General features: G+C 46.8%; 1 protein-coding gene across 1 annotated transcript; it reads left to right on the forward strand.

The window, feature by feature from the left end:
* Nucleotides 1–2,316: 2,316 nt before the first annotated feature.
* On the forward strand, nt 2,317–16,232 carry HIF1AN (hypoxia inducible factor 1 subunit alpha inhibitor). Its single transcript, XM_046652039.1, has 8 exons — nt 2,317–2,511; nt 2,788–3,038; nt 5,753–5,901; nt 7,800–7,945; nt 8,906–9,012; nt 9,427–9,490; nt 9,720–9,830; nt 10,685–16,232. The coding sequence occupies exons 1-8, from the start codon at nt 2,335–2,337 to the stop codon at nt 10,727–10,729; spliced, it is 1,050 nt and encodes a 349-aa protein (XP_046507995.1). The 5' UTR covers nt 2,317–2,334; the 3' UTR covers nt 10,730–16,232.
* The last annotated feature ends 6,719 nt before the right edge of the window (nt 16,233–22,951 follow it).

Raw genomic sequence — 22,951 nt, forward strand, 5'->3', positions numbered from 1 at the left:
TGGTTAATTTTCAGATGTTGAACCAACCTTGCTTTCCTGGAATAAATCCTACTTGGTCATGGTACATAATCCTTTTTATGTGGTATAAATTTTGTTTACTAGTATTTTGTTGAGGATTTTTGCATCTATACTTACAAGGGATTTTTGTCTGTAGTTTCCTCTTCTTGTTTATGTCTTTGTTTCATTTTGATATCAGGGTAACACTGACTTCATAGAATGAGTTGGAGCCTTCCTCTTTTATTTTTTGGAAGAGTTTGTGAAGGATTGGTGTTAATACTTTTTTAAATGACTGGTAGGATTCATCAGTGAATCCATCTAGTCCTGGGCTTTTCTTTGTGGAAAGTTTTTGGATTCCTAATTTAATCTCTTTACTTGTTATAAATCTATTCAAATTTTCTATTCTTAAATCAGTTATGATAGTTTGTGCCTTTCTAGGAATTTGTCTATTTCATCTAGGTTATATAATTTTTTTTTTTTAAGATTTTATTTTTTCCTTTTTCTCCCCAAAGCCCCCCAGTACATAGTTGTATATTCTTCGTTGTGGGTCCTTCTAGTTGTGGCATATGGGACACTGCCTCAGCGTGGTTTGATGAGCAGTGCCATGTCCGCGCCCAGGATTCGAACCAACGAAACACTGGGCCGCCTGCAGTGGAGCGCGCGAACTTAACCACTCAGCCACGGGGCCAGCCCCAAGGTTATATAATTTTTTATAATACAACTGTTCATAGTATTCCCTTATACTTTTTTTTATTTTTGTGAAGTCAGTAGTAATATGCCTTCTTTCACTCCTGATTTTAGTAATATGAATCTTCTTGGTCTAATTTATTTTTAATTCCCAAGGTTACAAATATTCTTGTAAAAATTCAAACATTGCAGATAAAACTAAAGCCTTAATTGCGGCCACAGCCCCAAACCCTCCACAGAGGTAACCCCAATATCAGTTTTGCAGCATAGTTACTACGCAGCATAATTACATAGTTAAGCTAGTGTATTAGTTTCCTATTGCTGCATAGCAGATTACCATAAATTGAGCAGCCCAAAATAACACCAATTCATTATCTCAAACTTTCCATGAGTCCAGAGTCCAGGCACGGGCTAACTGGGTCACAGCTCAGGGTCTCACCAGGCTGAAATCAAGGTATTTGTTGGGGCTGCTAACTCATCTGAGGCTCTGTGTCCTTTTCCAAGCTCAGCAGTTGTTGGCAGAATTCAGTTTCTCGCAGTTGTAGGACTAAGATCCCTCCTTTCTGGCTGGCTGTCAATCAGGAGCCTTTCTCAGCTCCTAGAGCCTACCCACCATTCTCTGCCACATAGCAGTTTGCTCCTTCACGGTCAACAGGAGAGCTTCTTCAGCTTCAAATCTCTCTGATTTCTGTCTCTGACCTCTAGACTCAGATTTAAAGAGCTGGAGTGATTAGGTCAGTCCCATCCAGGACTCTTCCTTTTGATTAACCCCCAGGAGAATCTCCTTTTGATTAACTCAAAGTGAACTGATTAAGGACCTTAATTACATTTTTGCCATATAATGTAACCTCATCGAAGGAGTGATCATATTTATAACTCCTGCCGTCATTCAAGGGGGAGAGTTACACAGGGCATGTACACCATGGGATGGAAATCTTTGGATCCATCTTAGAATTTGGCCTCCCACAGCCAGCCTAAGAATGGTCTAAGCAAGCAATAGAGGTAATTAATAGGACCTTTTATAACCAATATAAATTGTTTGAAAATGTAGGATGCTCATGGTTGGCCACTACTGATAACATTGGCCCCATGGCAAAAACATCTTCAAGTAGGAGAGAGGGTGACACAGGCAGAAAAATCAAATGATGCCAAACAAAAGAAAACCATCTTTGATTTTAAAAGAATTCAATTTGCCATATATCTTTTGCCTAGGCCTTCAGAACAACCTTTGCGCAACGTTTATGGGACAATTGCTTTTCCTTCTGACTTCCTTAGGTAGGTCAAGAGTTTGCTTCTCTCCCTATCCATGAGTGTAAAGTTTAACGCCCCACTAAACCTTCCTCCTTCTTTGCCTCTTGTGTAGGCCTGGGCACACTGCGGCAGCAGCAGTATTTTGTGGATTGGTTAACCGAGTGATCACCTCTATTCAGTGGGACTAAAGGGGGACTAGCCGCCGGTCTTCAAGGGCAGAGCCTAGGGTGGCGAGCCGCAGGTCACCATTAGAAGGAGCTCCCCCAAGCTTCGGCTCCGCGTTCTTAGCGTCTCTGGACCGTTCTCTTGCGCAGCCCATCTCTATGGTTTTCGTTGTGTTTTTTTTCTCCGGAATAGGCGGAGCTTCCGGTTCCGGTGGGGCCGTCCCTAGCGGCGGAGATGGCGGCGACAGCGGCTGAGGCCGCGGCCTCGGGCTCTGGAGAACCCCGGGAGGAGGCCGAAGCCCTTGGCCCCGCCTGGGATGAGTCCCAACTGCGCAGTTATAGCTTCCCGACCCGGCCCATCCCGCGTCTGAGTCAGGGCGACCCTCGGGCGGAGGAGCTTATCGAGAATGAGGTAGGGGGCGGGGCCGCGTCTCAAGGGGGAGGGGGAAGGGACCAGGTTGGGAGGAGAGGTCAAAGGGAATGGTGATAGAGGTGGGGCGCTGGCAGGGCTGTGAACTAGGGCCTAAGGGGCGATGGAGAGGGAGGCCAGGAGAAGTGGGACTTGGGGGGTTCGTGTTAGCAGGAGAAACTATTTTGAAGTTGGCAAGTAGTTGGAATCATGGGACAAGAATCCCCCAGCTCCTTGGGACGACTTCATCTGTTCTCTTCATCTGGTGTTTTCTCTTAGGAGCCTGTAGTACTGACCGACACAAATCTTGTGTACCCTGCCCTGAAATGGGACCTGGAATACCTGCAAGAGAATATTGGCAACGGAGACTTCTCTGTGTACAGTGCCAGCACCCACAAGTTCTTGTACTATGATGAGAAGAAGATGGCTAATTTCCAGAACTTTAAGCCGAGGTCCAACAGGGAAGAAATGAAATTTCATGAGTTTGTTGAGAAACTGCAGAATGTACAGCAGCGAGGAGGGGAAGAGAGGTAAGTTCCCAGATCATGGTTTTCCATTGGATCTAGGACATCCGTTTTCCTTTCCTGGACTTGTTTGAGGATATGGAGGAGTTGGGTGAGTTCTCTACCTTGAGGGATGAGGGAATGACTGGACTTGAGCTGTGACTCTCTGATTCATCATCTTCATAAAGTGAGAATCACAGTTGCCTGGCAGGGTGAGGTAGGGGAACGAATGAGTGAAGTTGTTTGGGTGAAAGCTGTGATGAAGCGGAAGACATAGGCCCTGTTCAAAATGAGAAGTCATTACTTGATTCTCTTGTTTCCATTTGGGAGGGCAGCCCCAGGGTTGCCAGATACTCTGATTTTTCAAGAGAAGCCAGAAATCAGAGTTTTTATTTAAAATTTGTTTGATTTTTAAATGTGGGCAGCTAATTCAAATTTTTGAAAATGCTGTAGGGGGCCAAACCAGAATATCTGTCGTTGGATTTAACTCTGAGATTGCTAGTTTGCAGCCTTTGTCCTAAAATATTCGGCTGGCTGGGGACAGTTCAAGCTGAAAAGTTGCAGAGTCTTTTGTGATTCTGGGGTGAAGGAGATCAGCATTCTCCAGCTTAGGGAAGATCAGATTAGAGGGGGGGTGGCATATTGATGTTCCACCTTGCAATGATGATAGCAAACACGAGACACACACGCGGGAGTGATCCTTCCTCTCTGCTTTTCTCCCTGTTTGTGAGGACTGTCTCTTACGTAGGTCCCAGACAGCTTTCAGTCCCACGTTAGAACATCGCCTCTAGGGAATTGCTTTCGCTGAGTACTTCATGGTGAATGGTCATCTCCGTCTCACATTTGGCCAACCCTGGGCTCCTCTCTAGTCACCTGCCTCAGTTCTCTTCCTGACTCTCTGTTAGCAGTATGTGGCTGAATGAAAGGATTTAAAATATCCTTTTTTTTTTGGTCTTCCTGACACTTAGCAGTCGTCATAATGATAAGGCTTTGACCAAGAGAGTTTGTAAGATCTGAACTATGATTGATCTTTCTTTACGTCTTTTAAAGACTGGTTCTGTTGAATCATCTCATGCGTTGATTTCCTCAAATTTAACAGCATGCGTACTCACATGCACACACCTCCAGTGTTGAGAGAGAGAGAGTGGTTTAAATGGTGCTGATGGAGTGTAATTCTGTTGAATGAATGTGTGCACTGGAATGAGTGTGAGATGAGACTCGTGAATCCTCTGGTTTCTCGATCACTTACGTTTCTTGGTTCCTATGGTGAGAGCATTTCGCCTTCCTACGTATGAGCCATGAGTGTAGTCTGTACTTGATGGCTGATGGCAGGAAAATCTTTTACTGTGTACAACTGTTGCCCTACCATCTGACTTTAGCACCACCCAACTCCACTGTAAAATGGTACAGTTGGTTGTGATTCTGGGCTAAAGGCTATTAGGATCCTCTTTGAGCTATTTTGAGCAATTCTGGTTAAGGTATAACAGAAATGGCTCAGGTTCATGTTTGGGAGTGTTCCTGACTCTTTCAGAGTTAACTTGCAAATTTTTTGTATGAACATGTATTTTATAATCTCTGGGGAGAGTCAAAAGGTTGCATTCGAGTCTGGAGGGTTCCATGTCCCCAGAAGGTAGCTAGTATTTCCAGCTTATCAAGTTTTCTAATTAATGTTGCCTTAAACATTATGATTCTGGGCACTGAGATGCCTTCGAGCCTTTTGAAGTAGTCTTCTCAGGACCAGGACAGGAGTGCTTCTGTCTCTTTTCTTCTGGTTTGCGCCCTGACTAATAGCTTTTGTGAGGCTTGTTCAAGTGTGTCTGGGTTCTCATATCCCTTCAGTAACTTCTGACGTTCCTGAGACGTTTTAGGAGCCCTGGACTTGCAGAGAGCCTGATGAGGTGTCTTCTTTCCTCTGTAGAAGGCTGCTACAGATAGGTGGTTGAGTCAGTTAAGATAAACTAGGCTTCGTGCCAGAGCTCAGCGACTTGAAACAACAAAGGTTTATTTCCATGCTACACGCCCATCGTGGTGCACCTGGAGGCTCTGCTCTTAGATCATCTTTTTCACTTTGGGACCCACGTTGCCCCAGCAGCTACCATCTGAAACTTTGCACTTGTTGTTGCAGATGGAAAGAGATGTGTTGGTAGTATGTTCTAGTTCTTAAAATAACAGTTCGGAAGCAACATAATCTCTTCTTTGCGCATTTCATTAGCCAAAGCAAGTTAAATAAGCAAGCCTGGCTTCCAGAGGATACGGAGGAATAACTCTTCCTCTGAACAGGGAGAGAGCTAGCTCTTGGTGAAGAGTAATGTATGTACCCCAGTGGCTACCGAGGGCCAAAGGGGATGTCTTGGACCCTGAGAGTCTCTGGGACAAGGCTGATTCATCACTCTAGGGTCTATGGATAAGCTTTAAGGAATCTATGAAATTGTGTGAAAGTTCTGTGTGTGTGTGCATTTTTATGGGGAGTCTTCCTTACATCCTTAAAGAATTCATCCTGTTACCCAGAAAAGGTTAAGAATCACTTTTTAAAACAAAATGTTTGGTGCTGAACAGAACTCAAAGAAGAGTACGTAAGGATTCAGTTCTGTGAGAATTCGTGTTGGTTAAAATTCCCATGACTGTATCTGCTCTCTGTGGGAGATGCTGGTGTGGGTCTGAGTTTGGATTTCCAGGTGTGGGGAGGCCATGCCAGGAACTGTGTGTACATGCACTAATGATTCTCTTCTTGGGGAACGTAGGTTGTATCTGCAGCAAACACTCAATGACACTGTGGGCAGGAAGATTGTCATGGACTTCTTGGGTTTTAACTGGAACTGGATTAATAAGCAACAGGGAAAGCGTGGCTGGGGGCAGCTGACCTCCAACCTGCTGCTCATCGGCATGGAAGGTAAGAAATCTTTCGGAAAGCAGCATGGCTTGGAGTCATATAACCTGATTTCTAATCCTGTCTCTGCTACTTATTCACTCCATGACTTTGAACAAGTCGCATAGCTTTGTTAAGCCTCAGCCTCCTCATCTGTAAGAGAACAGGATAATAATCCTATAAATAGCTATGAAGATTAAATGAGATAATGTGTGTTATGTCTTTAAGCTAGTTTCATGCACTCTGAAAAGAAAGTTCCCTTTTCCTTTCCTTAGCTGCTGTGTGAGTACGTATGCTCAGATATTAGGGATCTCTCTAAAATACTGCTTATCTCTATTGGATCTCTCTGTACTCACAAGATTTTTGTGCCAGTAGAAGAGGGAAACTTATTTTTCCAATATAAGTTGAACCTTACCTTTTGAATAGATAATGCATTCATGGGGTTACATTTAAAAGGTATAAATAGACATTTAGTGGTAAATGTCTCTTCCACTCCTATTTCCCAGCCTCCCAGTTTCCCTCCCTGGAGGCATCACATGTTATAAGTTGCTTGCATATTCTGCTAGAGGATTTTATGCGTGCACAGGGAAATATGTAAATATGTTCTGTTGGTTTTTCTTCTTTTGAATAAAAGGAGAAGCCTTTAAACTCCAGCCAGGAGAAGGAGAGCTACTTACCGGCCAGGGTCATTGCCTCGTAGTTATTTTTTATTTCTGGCACCAGTTCACTGCCAGGCCCATAGTAGGTACTTAGTAAGTGGCAAATAAATTGGATTGAACAAGGAAGCAGAATAATTATTCACTGTCATTCACCACTGGGCTCTGAAGTCTCTTCTCCCCCTTGATTGTCCTTTCTTCAGATTTGGAGCCTTTGCTGCCAGTATCAGTAAAGGTTTCCAGCAGTGCAGGTTATGAATTAGATAATGTGCCCCTTTGAAACCAACTCTTGGTCACCTGCCAGGGGCCACTTCTGGTTTACTTGACTGAGTTTTTCTGTTGCCTTCCTGTCCTGTCGTGGAGTGTAGGGAAGTGGATCCCTCAGGTAGAGAGGAGAGAGCAAATCTCTTTTGAGGATGCATGTGGACTCTCAGCGCTTAATAAGGCAGCTGTCCTGGCCCACCCAGGCTGACCTGGGGAATATTGTCTAAACTCTATATGCTGCAGAGGGCCCTTCAGCTCTCAAGGATTGTGCAAAGGATAAACAACAGAGGCAGCCCCAGTTATAAGGAATAGATGGAGCATGCACTAGGGCAGAACTAAGTCAAGATGGCTTTTAAAATAATTTGCCTTAAGAAAATATACCACACTCTTCAGGAATCTGATATCCCTCTCTGCAATGAGAATCAATAGCCCCAGTTGCTCTAAAGAAGTGTTGCATCCCACAGGTGTGTTGAAGTGGGAGCAAAGATTGAAAATCTTTGAGCTCCAGAAGAGCTACCCAAAGCAAGTACATATTCATACAATTTAACATGACTGATTAATTCTATCAAAGAAGATCATGCATGCCTTGTTGATAACAGTCATTTCACTTGTTTCTAACTATTGTTTTGTTGCGCTTGAATTCTTGGCATGGTCACGAAAAGTACAAGAATATACAGTATATTCCTTTGCCAGACTTGTGAGTATGGTTTTAATGTGCTATTGCTTCCAGTAAGGGCAGCAGCCATCATTTAAGAAAGTCTACTTTGCTTATTGGTGGTGAACCCTTAGCCAGTGATGGTTGCTAGACTTATTACCCATTAAAAGTGTAACACCTCATTTGCTGAGTGTTGTAATTGCAGTCTCCCTGATTCTGCTTGAAATTTTGATGCGGAACCCTTAGCTGGGAGGGCAGGCCGGGTTTCTCTCCAGCACTGGTGCCGCTGTTCCAGCCTGTGCAATAAAGCCACTGCTCTAAATAAGAAAATATCTTTCTTCCTACAGGAAATGTGACACCTGCTCACTATGATGAGCAGCAGAACTTCTTTGCTCAGATAAAAGGCTACAAGCGATGCATTTTATTCCCTCCGGATCAGTTTGAGTGCCTCTACCCATATCCTGTGCATCACCCATGTGACAGACAGAGCCAGGTGAGCTTGTGTGGTCTGAGGAGGGTATAGAACTCTTGGGACCCAAGGCTAGCGCGTCTTTCCCCTTCCCTGTGGTGGTCTGCCAGGTTTGGACAAACTCAGAGGATAATTTCACAGTGTAGCTCACATATTCCAGGCCCATGTGGTGGTCCCCAGATGATTATAAGCATAGTCATGTGCCGCATAATGACGTTTCAGTCAACAATGGACTGCATATATGCCAGTGGTCTTGTAAGATTAGTACCATATAGCCTAGGTGTGTAGTAGGCTACACCATCTAGGTTTGTGTAAGTACACGCTATCGTGTCCGCACAACGATGAAATCACCTAATAATGCATTTCTCAGATGTATCCCTGTCGTTAAGTGATGCATGACTGTGTAAATTGCCTCATAGAGCTAATTCTGGAGCTGACCCCATCACTGATGCTGGTAGGCTCTGGTTATCTTGTTTGATTGGAATACAAGTTCATGGAGCAAAATGTGTATGTCTCCATTAGATTTAGTAATTGTTTTCTTTTGTTATGGAGGCTACTTTTTGATAAGGAGAAGGGTGAGTAGAATTAAGATACGTTGCTTAATGTTTTTTCTGGATCTAAGTGACGTATATGGTTACTTTGTGGCCAACCAGAGAGGTCTTTTCCTTTCTTGAGGAGAAAGCTGCCTACCTACCTCATGTAGGAGTCTTTGCTGGTTTGAATGTTTGTTTGGGAGAAAGTTTCTGAAGGTTTGGGTGAAGGAGGAGTCCTAATTCCTCATATCTACAGGCCATGAGTAGATTTTCTGACCTGCAAGCTGTGATGACTGCTTCTGACCTCAGGAGCACTGAGGCCTAGGATTCTTTATCACTTAACATTTGAGCTTTTAAGTCATCTTTCTTTGACTGCCAAAGTAACTAGCATATAGTAGTTACTGATAAAAATTTGGTGATTGATTTTTTTTCTTTCTCTTGAACCTCTTAGGTGGACTTTGACAATCCCGACTACGAGAGGTTCCCCAATTTCCAGAACGTGGTTGGTTACGAAACAGTGGTTGGCCCTGGTGATGTTCTTTACATCCCAATGTACTGGTGAGGAGGGGCTAAGACTAGGGGCTTCTTGGGACTTTTCTTTCCCATCCCCTGGAAAGCCTTTTCTGTGTCCCTTCTTCTGAGTTGTGGCAGCGTTGGTTTTACATGAGCTACAGGAGGGTTGGCATATCCAAATGTGAGCCTACTGAACATGAGGGAAGTGCAACCCTGTCTCTAGGACAAGATGAGAATTGCTCAAGTCCAAAGATGTCCCAGAGACTGGAGGCTGGAGAAAGTGTTCTTGGCGCTTTGGTACTTGGAGACTGAACACTGCCTCAGCCCCAAGGGTGTGTTTGACGAGATGAGTGTAAAGATACTGTCTTCATTAATTCCCTTAGCTGGACTCTGCCCAGTTTCCATCCCTCCCTCTGAAAAGTATTGGTGGCCAACAGGAGCCTGTTTATTTTCTTGCAGGTGGCATCACATAGAGTCATTACTAAATGGGGGGATTACCATCACTGTGAACTTCTGGTATAAGGTGAATATGGGTTTTTCCCCAGATGGGACTGGGGTGAGGTAGGTGCAATAAATTATTTGGGGGTGGAGTGGGGAAGTAGGCTATCTCTGGAAGTGATTCCCAGGTCTTCAGGGAGATGAGGAGGGATAGGGTTGAACTGGGTGTTTTAGGAGGAAGGATGGTGCTAGGAACGGGGTGACACTGAAGCCTTCTGCTGAAGGCATTTCCTGAGCTGCTGCTTCCTTTGCAGGGGGCCCCCACCCCTAAGAGAATTGAATATCCTCTCAAAGCCCATCAGAAAGTGGCCATAATGAGAAACATTGAGAAGATGCTTGGAGAGGCCTTGGGGAACCCACAAGAGGTATGTGGCTGCTCCAAAGTCACACTTCTGTGGCTCAGTGGGTAGAGTGACTAGGGAAAGTCAGGATGGGTGTCACATTCTCTATAGCTCCTCTGTTTCAGTATCTGGTGTCCTCTCTCTCCATAGAGGTTATGGGTATGTGTGGAAAATCCTTGTTTTCTGGTGAGAGCTGGTCTTGACTGGCGGATCAATTATAATCTGTTCCATGCTAGTGGTAATGTTCCCCATGGGGCTGGTGTGCCAGCTGGGGACCCCTGTGGGGATTCTTCTGGAACAGGAAACAAGCAGTAAAGCGTCTCCTCACACTCTCCCTGCTGTGCCCAGGCTGCTCTAGGTAATGTTGAGATCTCCTTCCCACACAGGTGTGCCAGTGGCCTATGGGGTAAATGGGGCAGGTTTGTATTTGTAATGCTCTTGCCTCTGTCCTGTGGCTAGCCTCAGCATCCAGCAGACCTGTGGGATTGGGAGATGGCACCAGCCCCAGTTGCAGGTGACCTTTTCAGGATATAGAGGCATTTAATGTTCTTAAGGCACATTTAAGGAACATGCAGACAGACGCTCTTGGGTGTTTGGGAATTGTTAGCTCCTCTGACCTTCTGTCTGTCTGTTTAAGGCTGCTTACAGATAGAGGGTATTGTGAGAGGGCGGTAATACAAGGTGGACCCAGAGGAGAGGGCAATGCCCCAGAATACTGGGTTGACCTCCAGGAAGAGAATTGGCTAGAGGGTTTACAAGACTGAATGGAAACCTTGTCCCTGCTCTTGGCTGGACGTTGAACATCTCCAGACACACCTCTTCCAGCTCCAGGGCCAGGGGACAGGCAGTTCTGACTGGCTCCTCATGTCTCTTCACAGGTGGGGCCCTTGTTGAACACAATGATCAAGGGCCGATACAACTAGCCTGCTGGGAGTCGAGGCCTCCTTCCAGGCGACTGCTAGCCCGTCCACACCGCTTCATTGATGAGGACAGGAGACTTCAAGCGCTAGTATTGCACGCTGCACTTAATGGACTGGACTCTTGCCATGGCCCTGGAGGCAGGTGTTTAGGGCAAGGCAGGGTAGTCGGCACCCCACTCCCATTTGGAGGGACTTCGTACCCTTGCCTCTGTGCCCCAGCATCCTCTCTCTCTGCCCCCCTAAAGTCCTGCATTCAGTGTGTGGAGTCCCAGCTTCTGGTTGTCATCATGTCTGTGTGTGTGTCTGTCAACCTCGAGGTGTGCGTGCACACATGTATGTATCTGTCCCTTGCTCCCTCCCTCCGGGTCAGGGTGCCACTTCTGGCTCTCAGCCCTATCTCCTACACCCTCAGTGCCTCAGCCTGAGAGAAAGGAGATGCTCTTGGACGCCCACTACACCTGGGCTGCAGGGCCAGAGCTGTCCTGACCATTGGGTCCGTCTGCCTCCTTCCGGTTTTCACAGAGTCCAGCTCTAGGCTGGGCGGGAATGGCTGCTGGGACTCTAATGGGGAGAGTGAGAGGGAGGCTTGCCTTTGAGAGCCTAGATAGCTTCCTCTGAGAGTGAATTCGACAGGGTTCCAACTTGGACCTTCAAGCTCAAGCCATACATAGAAAAGAGCCTTGGGACACAAGAACCAAGGATTGTGCTTAAGTTCCAAATTATAGGCACATACAGCTTCTCTTTCAGCACCAGCTCTTGCTCCCTGTGCCAGGTACCAAGGGAGTCCTAGCAGTGGCTTCTCTAGGTTCTAGGAGTGCAAGCCTCTGGGGATGTGTGTGCAAATGTGTCCACACTGGCCTGCCTCTGTGCTTACCAAGTTTCTCCACTGCTTAACCTTACGCCGTGGGACGTATAGTGGGAGTGGCAGGGCAGTACCACCTGACCTAGCCTAAAGCTTTTAAACTCAGTTTTAGCCATTGGATGTTGGTCAGGTCTCACTGCAGCCTGCCTGAGGCAGACTGGCTAGAACCTCCAGGTCCTATGACCCGCCCTGCCCAGGTCACATCCTCCACGTCTGCAGAGCTTCCTGGCTGAGTAGACGATGTGGGGTGAAGCTTAGGCAGCTGACGCACCACCTGTCATCCACCTCATGGCAAGGGCAAAACTGTAGCCTTGCCTCTTAAAGCCAGCACCTACCCCAGACCCCGCTGTACTGTTCCACAAACACCCTCAGAAGTCAGGGCAATGGGTGGAGCACCGAAGAGGAATTTCCTTTTCTGTTTGTAGCTACTCGTGGGAACCCCTCTCAGGGCTGCAGCTTACAGCTGGGCAGCTGTGCACTGCACAACTCAAAGGGCCATCATTCACATCTGTTCAGTAGAAGTGGGGCCCCTGGAATTGGGCACTGTGGTGGCTCTGTGTCTTCTCACCTCCACTCCCATCTCCATGCCCCTTCTCTCTGGAAGGAAAGAGGAGTTGGAAGTCTCTGGGTTTATTTTCTCTTTTTTTTGCCAAAGGTTTACTTCCAGTGTCTGAGCTACAGCTCTTAGCCCCGAATCTCGGTTTACAGTTTCAGTGCACTGATGGACTGAGAGGATGTGTGTATGCATGTGCACACCTGTGTGTGTATTTTGGGGAGGGGTGTTTATTTTTAGTCCCCCATTCTGGGGTTCTCTGATGTAGTGTGGGTGTGCAAACACGGTACCTTCTCAAGTGTAGTTCTTTCAAATATAGCCAATGCTGGACAATGTGACTGCAGTGATCTCCATCCTCCGTCCCTGGGGCAAGAGGAGCACGGCAGAGAAAACAAGGCACACGGCGGAGCAACTTGACCACAGTCACACTTTGAAAGATAGCAGATTATTTTCATTCTCCTCAACAGATCTGCTGCATTCCTGGCTCAGCCCTCACAGATGTGGGTGATGTGCGCAGGGAGGCGTGTGCCACTCAGCTAATCCTTGCTGGATGCTGTGCTGACATAGGTCTGACCTAAGGTGACTGAGTGGGAGGGCCCTTCACAGGATTGGTCCTGATCCTTGGGTGATATAATAGTGACCCCTGGTTATTAGACACCCAACATGGGCCTAGTGTTTTTATCTTTGTTCCTCACTATCTTGCAAGGTGGGTGTTCTCATTTTACAACTGAAGAAATGGGCTCGGAGAGAGTGAGTGATAGTGGCAATCAGGATTCAAACCTCACTCTGTTTGGCTACAAACCCCCTGCTGCTCCTTTTCCACCAGGCTGTTGATTGTCCTTCCTTACCTTCTCCCTTGTACTGCAGGCCGTCCTCAGGTCTCACCCCACTGGGCGATGTTTGGTGCAGGCAGGCTTAGCCCAAGAGGGTGCAGAAGATACAGCTCAGGCTAAAGACTTGGGGAAACTGCTGGGAAGCCATGTTAGGAGTTAAGAGTGCTGGAAGGAGCTATGGGAAAATGAGTTCTGGATCCCATTGCCTTACTTGTGTGTCATGGAATAGGTCCCATAACTTCTCCCAGCATGCGTCTGCATCTATAGAATTGAAGATGTAGTTCTAGATGATCACTAAGAACCTTGATTCATGTTCTGCTGCCTCCTTTTCCCCCAAGGAAGAGATCAGGGCTCTTCCCTTCACTTACTGGGTTAGGGCTATTCAGGCTCAAATTCTACTTGCAACAGAGGAAACATCTCTGCTCTGTTGTTTACTCCTGTCCTCGCTGACAGCATAGAGCCAGACACACCCAGGGAAGGTGGGGGGTTAGGCCTGTATGGAGGTCAGCCACGTTGCAAGCTCCCATTTTTACCCCAGCAGGTACAAAGGAAACTACTGTTTTGTGAAGTCAAATATTTGTTGGGGGGTTGGAGTTTGGGGGATGGAGGAGGGGCTGTTCTGGGCATCAGTTGAGCAGATGCCCAGGATGCCTGGGGGAGACCAGCTTCCCCTACAAATCAGAGCTCTAAATTACAAGGTTTTTACCAACGTGAACAGTTGGGAGAAGTCGTCTGCTCTCATTTGCGTAATGGTTTCTGTCACTGGTGATTAGACACAGGATGAAGGAAAAGAAATTTGACAATTAGGAATGAGCGATCATTAATCTGAATCTGTTAGGAGACAGAGAAGGGAAGGATCCTTATCAGTGGGCCAGCCCAGTGTGGGGAGACCCTCCCTCTGCCCCCCAGAGACTCTTGAGCCACACACTTTCATTGTTCCCTCAGGCGGGCTGAGCTGGTATTTCTTCACAAAGGCTAGGTGGGCCCAGTTCCCAGCCTGAGGTAGATACAGGAACAGACATCTACAGGCATGAGCCAACAGAGAGGTGAATGTCAAATGCAAGCGATAGGGCAAACAATAACAATAGTTTTGACATGTGTATGCTGTTTGTAGAAAATGTTTTTGTAATCAACACTCCACATAACCACCTGTGACGAGTATTTATTAGATTCCACTGTTGCAAGGTGCAGAGAAAACCTGGTCTTTATCCTCCAGGAGCTCCTGCTTAGTTGGAGAAGAAACCACACAAAACCACCAGAGGTTATGAAGCCATGTATCATGCACACTGAGGACTAGATTCGAGACTGTTGAGAGAGGAGGAAGATCACTTGAAAGCAAAGCTCTACCTCCGGGCTCCTTCAAGCCCCTGGGCTCCTCAGGGAGGACCTCTTCACCCGAGGCCTCCCAGCGATGTTGCTTTTTCCCCCTGTCAATTCAGCTGTAGTTACGTGGAGGGCACTGAGGCCTCTTGCCCAGATGTGTGGCAAGTGATGAGATTAACCAGCAGGCTGAGTCTTAAGGTGTGGAGAGTCCCAACCTGGATCTTCCCAGATCTCTTGAGTTACTTCTCATCCCTCTGTCTCCTCACATTTCAAGGATGATATTAATTTGCACCGGTTGGTATTTTTTCCTCAGTTTTGTGAGTTGTATCTGGTGGGTTCCTTAGATCAGAGGCTCCCTCAAGGGTTGGGGGCAGGGGTGTGGTGGTCTTTGTCTCCTCTCAAGGATTGTGAACTTCTCATGGTTGGGGCTGTGCTTTTCCCCTTGGTAAATCCCCACCTCTGAGTATTTTGCCCTTCAAAATCCAGAGCAGAGCTTAGTAGGGCTCTGGAATGCACCTGGAAACTGCTCCTGGGGTTCCAGAGGTCCTGACCTTTCAAGGCGCATGTCCTCTCTGCTTTTCCTGGCACCTCTCGTGCTTGTCCTCCAGTCCCTGCGCACTTCTCTAGTGTCCTCTCAATCTGCCTGCTCTACGGAGATGTTCCAGCTTCCTTTCCAGAGCTCCCCCAGTTTCTCGTACTTAGCCTCCTCCTGCCCAGTCTCTCCAGCAGCCCCTTCACCAAGGTCCTTTTTCCTAACCAGCTGCCCTTTCCTCAGAAGCTCCATGGCTGCGAGTATTTGGATAGACTGTCTAGGAGCCTTCTCCCTGGGGTTGTCCTGTTCATCTTAGAGTCATCTTCCTTTTCTGACCTTCGATAGTTCTGTCTGTTTACCCCAGATTAGTCCATTTGTTCTGTGCCGTGCTCTGTTCTTTGCCATTCGTTTGTCAATTCGTACATCCTGGTTTAGCTTTTCTAACTCTGGTGGCCCTTTCTGCTCATCTTCACTCAGCTCTATTCGATCCTCATAGGTCTCGGGATCCTCAGCCCTGCTGAGCACTTTGGGTTCTGGGGGACGAGGTCTGAGACCCTGGCAGCCTTGAGGCCCAGGGGCCTGTGGTCAGTGAGGCCTCCAGAGATGGGTGAGGAGAGAGAACCTAGAGAATCGTGGACAGTGGAGAGCCAGTGACGGGGGGACTGGGCAAGAAAGGCTCCAGGAGTGGGGCCCGGCTGGGCCTGACAAGCCAGGGTAGAAGACACAAAGTTTTGTTTCCATCTAAATCCACCTGTGTCCTTGGGGTCCAGCCGTTCGGGGGTGGTGGGCATTTTGTGAATGTCTCCTAATTTCTCTCAGGTGTCTGGCGATGCTCTGAGTCACCAGGTTTGGCTGACCTCTGCATTTCAGCATTTGCTGGAAGGGAAACAGCATATTGAGTAGTCATATGTCAGGAGTGGAGGTCTTGGATGAGAAAGGCCTTGAAAACGAGTGCAGGAGAGAGGGACCCAGTGGTCAGCTTATACCCAGACTGCCTCTTCACTCCTCCAAGTGTGTACAGTAGGTTATTAAAGAAGTTAAAAAGCTGGGCCGCCTTCCCCACCTGAAGTCTGGTCGTCAGGTAGTATTTTGGGAAGGAGCATTTGTCCTTGAATTTCCAGTGTGCAACAATCTAGCGTAGTGTTTAAAAGCATGGATTTTGGAGTCAGCCGTCTTTGGTTCAGATGTCTAGCTTTGCTACTTACCAGCTGGGTTTGACCTTGTTGATTGACTTCACCTCTCTGAGCCTCATTTCCTGAACTGTGATGATGTGTGTGTCGGGGAAAGGGCGATGTTGAAAATATCTACCTCAGGGATGTCGGATTAACTGAAACAATGTTTGTAAAGCTTTAGCACAGTGCCTGGCAAGCACTTAATAAATGGCTGTGGTGGTGGTGGTTATATTTATTATGTGACTTACCCAGAAACTTGACTTCAGTGATTTCTAAGCAGATTTCCAGGGCTACTCTCCTTCCCAAGAAAAGCATAGGGAACACCAAGGAAGAGAACCCTGGAGGAACCCATATTGAGGTGGGGGCAGAGAGAAGAGCCTTGGTACTTAAACCATCCTGGAGGGAGGGAAATAGAGAAGCGTCTGATGCCTTCTGCCTGGTCAGCCACACTTTACCACTGTGCACACCAGCCTGGGGCCAGGTCGAGAAGTTGTCAGGTATGAACTATTCTTACACTGTGTGAGGACAGCCGAATGAGTTCCTGTTAGACCTGGAGAAGCTGTTGCCAGCCTCACACTCTGAGGCACTGTGGCAGTCAAATCAGGTTCCCTTGGTTCAGTTTTATTCTATGCCCTGCAATGTGTTTAAATTATATATGTGTTAAGATTGTTCTAGGACAGAGGGGCATTCAGAAAACTATAAGACTGGAATCCCAATAGCGAGCATTTGTGGAGCTCCCTGGAGCATTTCCATTCCAGGCCCTGTGCTAGTCCCTACCCATGTGCTCTCGGTTCACTGGGGGCCAGAGGCAGGCAATTAGCATTATAGGTGCCCAGAGGAGAAGCACCTGATGAGCTCAGGGTTCACAGTAGGCTTCCTGCAGGAAGTGACACAGTCTAAGCTGCTATCTGGAAGATAAGCACCGGTTGGGGAGTAGTAAAAGGCATAAATTTCTCCTTTGGCTTCTCTCTCCCAATCTCAATAAACACTCGATGCCTCCATGTTTAAGGGTTTTGTTAAGCACTCCTGGGAAATAGCCAGGTGATGAGCCCTTAAAAGAAGAAAACCCTTTGGTCAGCCACAGGAATCTTTGAAAATCACTTGGTTGCTGGGCAGGATTGTCCTAGAGTACAGATGGATTGGACTGGCTCAGTTGTAGCCCCTGCGCTGTCATCTTCCACAGAAGGCTGCATTCTGGCCTCTGGAGCCACACTACTTGCAAGAGATGCTGGATCCCATTACTCAGACATCAGCCAGAGAGAGATTCTGGCTGCCTGGGATTCTCGGCCTCTTCCGCACTGAGATCCCACTGATCTCTTCAGTTCTGCCCCATCCCTGGCCACTCCTCTCCACCCCTGCTCTGAGCCAGCCCCTCTGCAGTTCCTCTCTAGCCACTCACATCCTCTTTCTCCTCACCCTGGTTCCCAACCCCATGGGTGAAGAAGAATGCACTCTAGCTTATGCCAAGCCATCTCTGGACTGTAGGCCGTTCTGTAGTCACTGCGTTCACCTCTTTGGCTCCTAGATTTCTTTGGCTTTGAGCCTTGGAAGCTGCCTCTTTGGGCCCTAAAAATTTTGCTCTATTTTATTCAGTTTGCTTAAAACCTCTTCACTTGGTCATTGAGGTCAATCCTGCCCTTCAAGGAAGCACTGCTCCTTAACCAAAATCTAAGCTACACCTGGACTAGGTTTTTGTTACCTCTTGAATATGTAGTGTATAGTACCCTATAGGGTAGTGGTCGAGAATGAGGACTTTGCACACGTGGCTTTGAATCCTAGATCTGTCATTCTATGTGACCTTGGGTAAATGACAAACCGCCTGAAACTCACCCTCTTCATATGTATGGGGCTAACATTACTTATGTCGTCCCGGTTACATGAAATAAGGTATGTAAAGAAAGGCTTAGCAGAGTGACTTCCCCAGCAAGGGCCCAGCCTTTCTCTCTTTCAGAGCCTTTACCTGTTCCCCATCTAGCTTTCGGACTAAGGTCCTGCTTCTAGTCTTGGGCAAGTCTAGTTGTTGGCTCATGAGCAGAGCAGAAGTATGAGCGTAAATGTTCCTGTTCGTGTTACCAGTCCCTCCCTCTTCTCAGTGACCTCTGACTCACGAGGACCCTATCACACCACCATTGCTGGGGAATGAGCTTCCAAAAATTTCTATATCAAAAATACCTGAAACACTGTCAGTGAAAATAGAAGACATCAGACCTGCTGCTGCCCAAGGGGTAAGAGGCACTTAAGGTGTGTGTGACCTGGAGGCACAGTAGGCAGGGATGCAGGAGACGAGATGGACACAGAGGCTGCTGGCTAGTCTAGAGGCTGCAGGACCATGGGCTTGAGAAGGGTCCCTCCAAATTTTTGAATAAGTGAGCTTTTGACTTTGTTGTTTGAGCAAAACCGCGTCCTCTTTACAATCCGTGTGGTCATTGTTCTCACAAGGGTCTTTGTGATGACAAGAACAGATGCAGTGGGTGTGACTCCTGGGTTTGAGTCCCTATTTGCTGCTTCCTAACTTTGTGACCTTAGGTAAGTTAAGGTCTCCGGGTCTCGGCCGCTTCACCTGTGAGGGGTGGGAAACAGCACATGGCTCGCACCATTGTTATGAGGGTTTGTGATAATCTTTTATCACAATGCCCAGTTCAACGTGGGCACTCAGGAAACGGTTCATTATGAAGACCAAGTGTGTGTCAACAATGTTTAGTTAGTGCTTGGAGAGAGAGGAACTGCTGGCAGCAGGGCTTTTCTCGTCTTACTCTGACTCTCAAGATACAACGTTCGAGGTGGAATCACAGAGGAGATGACTTGGGGTGGGGTAAGCAAAATGGAAAAGGTCTTAAGGTTGTGGAAGAGACTGAACGTCCGTGAAAGGCAGGGCTAGGGACAAACATGGTTTTCTAGGATGGGGTCTTGAACAGAAGCAGACACCTAGGCTCTAGGTTACCACCTGATCCCCTGAAGAACAAAGGAAGTGGGGCAGGAGGGTGTCTGTGGAGGACGCAGTGTGGCTGAGTGGAAAGAAAACAGGTTCAGGGGCAGTGACCCTCCTTGTGAATCTTGGGTGTACTTTTCACAGGCCGGGTGATTTGGGGCATGTTCATCTGTCTGTGCTTCAGTCCCCTCGTCTTTAATATTGGTTAATACTACTACTACCTTCCTTACAGGGTTCGTGGGACAGGGTGTGCAAAAATGCTGTCTAAACCGAGCACTCTCTGTTAGTTGTTGGGTCGTCGTTGGGTGGGGGTTTAGGAGAGCTTTCCAGAGAGGGTGGGTCACAGAATTGCAGAAGTTCACAGATTAGAGCCTCTCACATTTCCAGCAGGAATAATAAAGCAGCATTTCCCACTAAAACACTGTTCTTTCTCTCTGCCAACATTTGAGTCGTAGGATCTTGTTTTGATTTAAGAAGGAAGAGCAGTGTGGTGAGAAAGGGCATATGTTTTGGAGTTACATGGACTGGGTTTGAACCTTGGTTTCGCCATTACCAACACTGGGGTGGTCAGATTACTTACCATCTCAGAGCTTTGGTTTCTTAACAGATCCCCTCATGTCGCTGTTGAGAACGAATGAGCAGCTCAAGTGAAACAGCTCAGTGTCTAGTGCCTACCTAGTAAGTGCCCAATAAATGTTAGTTCCCTTTCTTTCATTTCTTTTTCCCTTAGGAAGTGTCCAGTACACCCAGCATATGAGAGATTCTGTTGTCCATGCCTTAGTGTGAACAAATAATATCAGATTTCCCTTCTTTTCTAGGATGAGGTCATTTGCACTGAAGAAGTGTAATGAGTCAGGGAGGATCATGGAGAATGGGGCAGGACTCTACAGTATTGGGGATGGAGTAGGGATCCTGTGGGCATCTAGTCGGCATGAGGGTGGGATGAAGAAAGGGTGATGTTGAGAGGTGAGAGTTTCAAGAAAGAAGGTGGGTGTTGAACGCTAGAGGGAAAAGCCGCTTGAAGAGGGGCAGCGTGGAGTGGAGGATAGGACGATGAGCTGAGCGTGAGGAGACCAGCATTCTGCCTGGAGAACTTAGGAATTGTGACTGCAAGTCAAAGTTGTGAGAGAGTCCTGCGTTCAGCCAGCTGTCATCTTAGTGCAGATCTTCCTCCCCTCCTGATGGGGTCACATCCCTGTACACCCATCGCAAGTTGAAAATAGAAGTTGAAAATGCATTTAATACACCTACCAAACATCATAGCTGAGGCCAGCCTACCTTAAATGTGCTCAGAACACTTACAGTAGCCTACAATTGGGCAGAATCATCTAACACAAAGCCTATTTTATAATAAAGTGTTGAGTATCTCATGTCATTTATTGAATGTGATACTGAAAGTGAACAACAGAATGGTTGTCTGGGTATAGAATGGTTATAATTGTGTTGGTTGTTTACCCTCGTGATCACGTGGCTGCCTGGGAGCAGCAGCTCACTTTCACTGCCCAGCATCGTGAGAGAGTATCACCTATATCGCTAACCTGGGAAAAGATCAAAATTACACATTTCAAATATGGTTTCCACTGAATGCACATCACTTTTGCACCATCATAAAGTTGAAAAATTGTAAGTCAACCATCATAAGTGAGGACCATCTGTACCTGTAGGAGTTGTAGTCCTCTCAGAAAGAAAGAATATAAAAAGAGGGGCTGGCCCTGTGGTGTAGTGGTTAAGTTAGGCACCCTCCACTTCATAGGTTTGGATCCCAGGAGTGGACCTACACCACTCATGAGCCATGCTGTGGTGGCGACCCACATATAAAGTGGAGGAAGACTGGCACAAATTTTAGCTCAGGGATAATCTTCCTCAGCAAAAAAAAAAAAAGAAAAAACACAACCAACCCAGAAGTTGTCAAGATGAGAAAACTTTTAAGTGTTTTCAGAGCCAGGGGAATGCACCACCCAGTCAAGGTATATGGCAGCCTAGGTGGGGTTCTAGACTTCTGTGAGAAAATGCAGTTAGGTACTAAAGAGCATCAAACCCAGAGATATGACCTGTGTGACTACCTCTTTAAGTAATGGAGGCTCTGTGACTTGGCTTTCAGAGGCCACAAGTAGGACTTTCTGAGTCCCTTCTTAGAATCCACTCAGTGGCCCAACCAATGTTTCTGGTTGTTCTATAACCTCAGCCATCTGAGAAGGCATCCTCCAAAATATACGCGGTAGCATCAGTTGTTTCCTTGCTAGGGAAGCATCTTTTAACACTGGATAACGAAGAATGAAGGACAAGACATGTTTAAGACCATCAACCCCCCAGCGTTACTATGTTGGCTTTAAGGAATCTGTGCAGTTTGTATTTTAAATCCTTGACATGTGGAAGAGAATTTGCCTCTTAGATGAACAGGTTTACCTTGTAATACCAACTGAAGAGTGTTGAGTAATTTTTTTTTGACTTGAATTTTAAGTTGAAATCTTGCTAAGTTTATAGTTTTGGAACATTTAAAATAACTTAAGATTTGCTGTATTTATACATTTATTGGAGGTATAATAATTGAGTATTTGGGAAGGTGTGTTTTAATCAGATAAATGAAGTACTTAAGGAAATCAAATATATTAACTACGTTAAATCTAGTTTGTTTTATAAGCAAAATAATATTTGTAAGCTGAATTTAAAATTTTAGACAAGAACTAAGATTTTGAATTTGTTACTTTGAAAATTGAATGTAACTTTTAAAACCAAAGTAATTTCTGGATAATCATTTCCGTACATGAGAGTCACCCTCATGGGTATCAGGAAACTCCCAGGAGAGATTCTGTCTAAACGTAGCGTTACCACAAACCCGAGCCGCTTAGCTCTCCAGCTACCAGGCCACTGGCCGCAGTTAAGATGGCTGTCATGGGTCGAATCAGAGCTACAGACATATTTTTGAGTTTTTAAAAAATTAGTTGGCAACATTTAAGATAAACTTTAATCTAACAAGCCAGATTTTTGGCTTCTCTGGAAAATAAGATCTGGCAACAATAAAATCACATTTTCCATATGACAACAATTGGCTGGAGCTGAGTGGCTACCCCTGCTTTGGGCATGTTCCTTCCAGTTTGCCGTAATCTTCGCTCCTCATGTTGGTACTTTTCGCCTGGTTTGTGTCTCTCACTTGAGTGACCTGTCTGGCCCACACAAAGTCTTGGACGTGTGACCCCTGAACTAGAGGTTCTCTGAGGTTCCTAACACCTGATATATAGACTGGGATGAGGGCTCAGGAAAAGTGCGGGCCCCGCCCTCCTCTCTATTCTCCTCGTCCCCACTCTGGCCAGGCTGCATGCCACCTGGCCCCAGGGCTGGTTCCGGCCCCTGTAGGAAATACGTAAGAAGTTCCCAGGCTCGGACTTCTCGTGTTTGCTGTTCTTGCCTGTGACCAGACCAGTGCCAGGTCTTCTCTTGCCCACTTTGCCTGGGCTCTAACCTCATGTCTCGGTTCCTGTGAACTTCCTGATCACCTTCGTAGTTTGACCACCGCCTCACTTTGGTGCGTGAGGGGTCCCAGGCTCTCTGTTTTATGGGGCTCCCAAACCTGACTGTACCTGATCTTTCTGGCTTGGTTGTGAATCTTCTGACTCAGACTGCCAAACCCGGACCCCATTCCCACCATCCCTGCTCACTGTCTGGGCAATGTGGTTACTTAGCTGAGGGATGGAAGCCAGATGGCTGAGGGTTCAGGAGACATGGGAGGTGAGGTTGGAAGTGTTTGGGTTTTCAAGAGAAGGACGGAGGCAGAACCCAACTACAGTTTAAGGAGGCAGCTAGTAGAAGGCTTTTTAGGTGAGGGAGGCCACGGCACATATTTGTAGACAGGAGAGGGCGGTAGGAGAGAGAATTTTAAGTGTGAGAATAAGGTCTCACAGGAGGCGTAGGATGATGGGATAGGAAATAACAATATTTGGCTACACCCGGGGAGATCCAGAAGCTCAGAAACATCTTAACACCTCAAGCAATGCAGGAAGGGGCGCTGTTGAAAGTCTATAAT

The sequence above is a fragment of the Equus quagga genome, chromosome 2 (genome assembly GCF_021613505.1).
Source record: "Equus quagga isolate Etosha38 chromosome 2, UCLA_HA_Equagga_1.0, whole genome shotgun sequence".
In the NCBI taxonomy this organism is placed as follows: domain Eukaryota; kingdom Metazoa; phylum Chordata; class Mammalia; order Perissodactyla; family Equidae; genus Equus; species Equus quagga.

Bases quoted from the DNA above. Each gene is read 5' to 3' on its own strand.
- HIF1AN (XM_046652039.1), top strand. From the start codon at position 2,335: ATGGCGGCGACAGCGGCTGAGGCCGCGGCCTCGGGCTCTGGAGAACCC. The intron at 7,946-8,905 runs GTGAGCTTGTGT...TGAACCTCTTAG, and splicing joins CATGTGACAGACAGAGCCAG to GTGGACTTTGACAATCCCGA. The intron at 9,013-9,426 runs GTGAGGAGGGGC...ATTTTCTTGCAG, and splicing joins CTTTACATCCCAATGTACTG to GTGGCATCACATAGAGTCAT.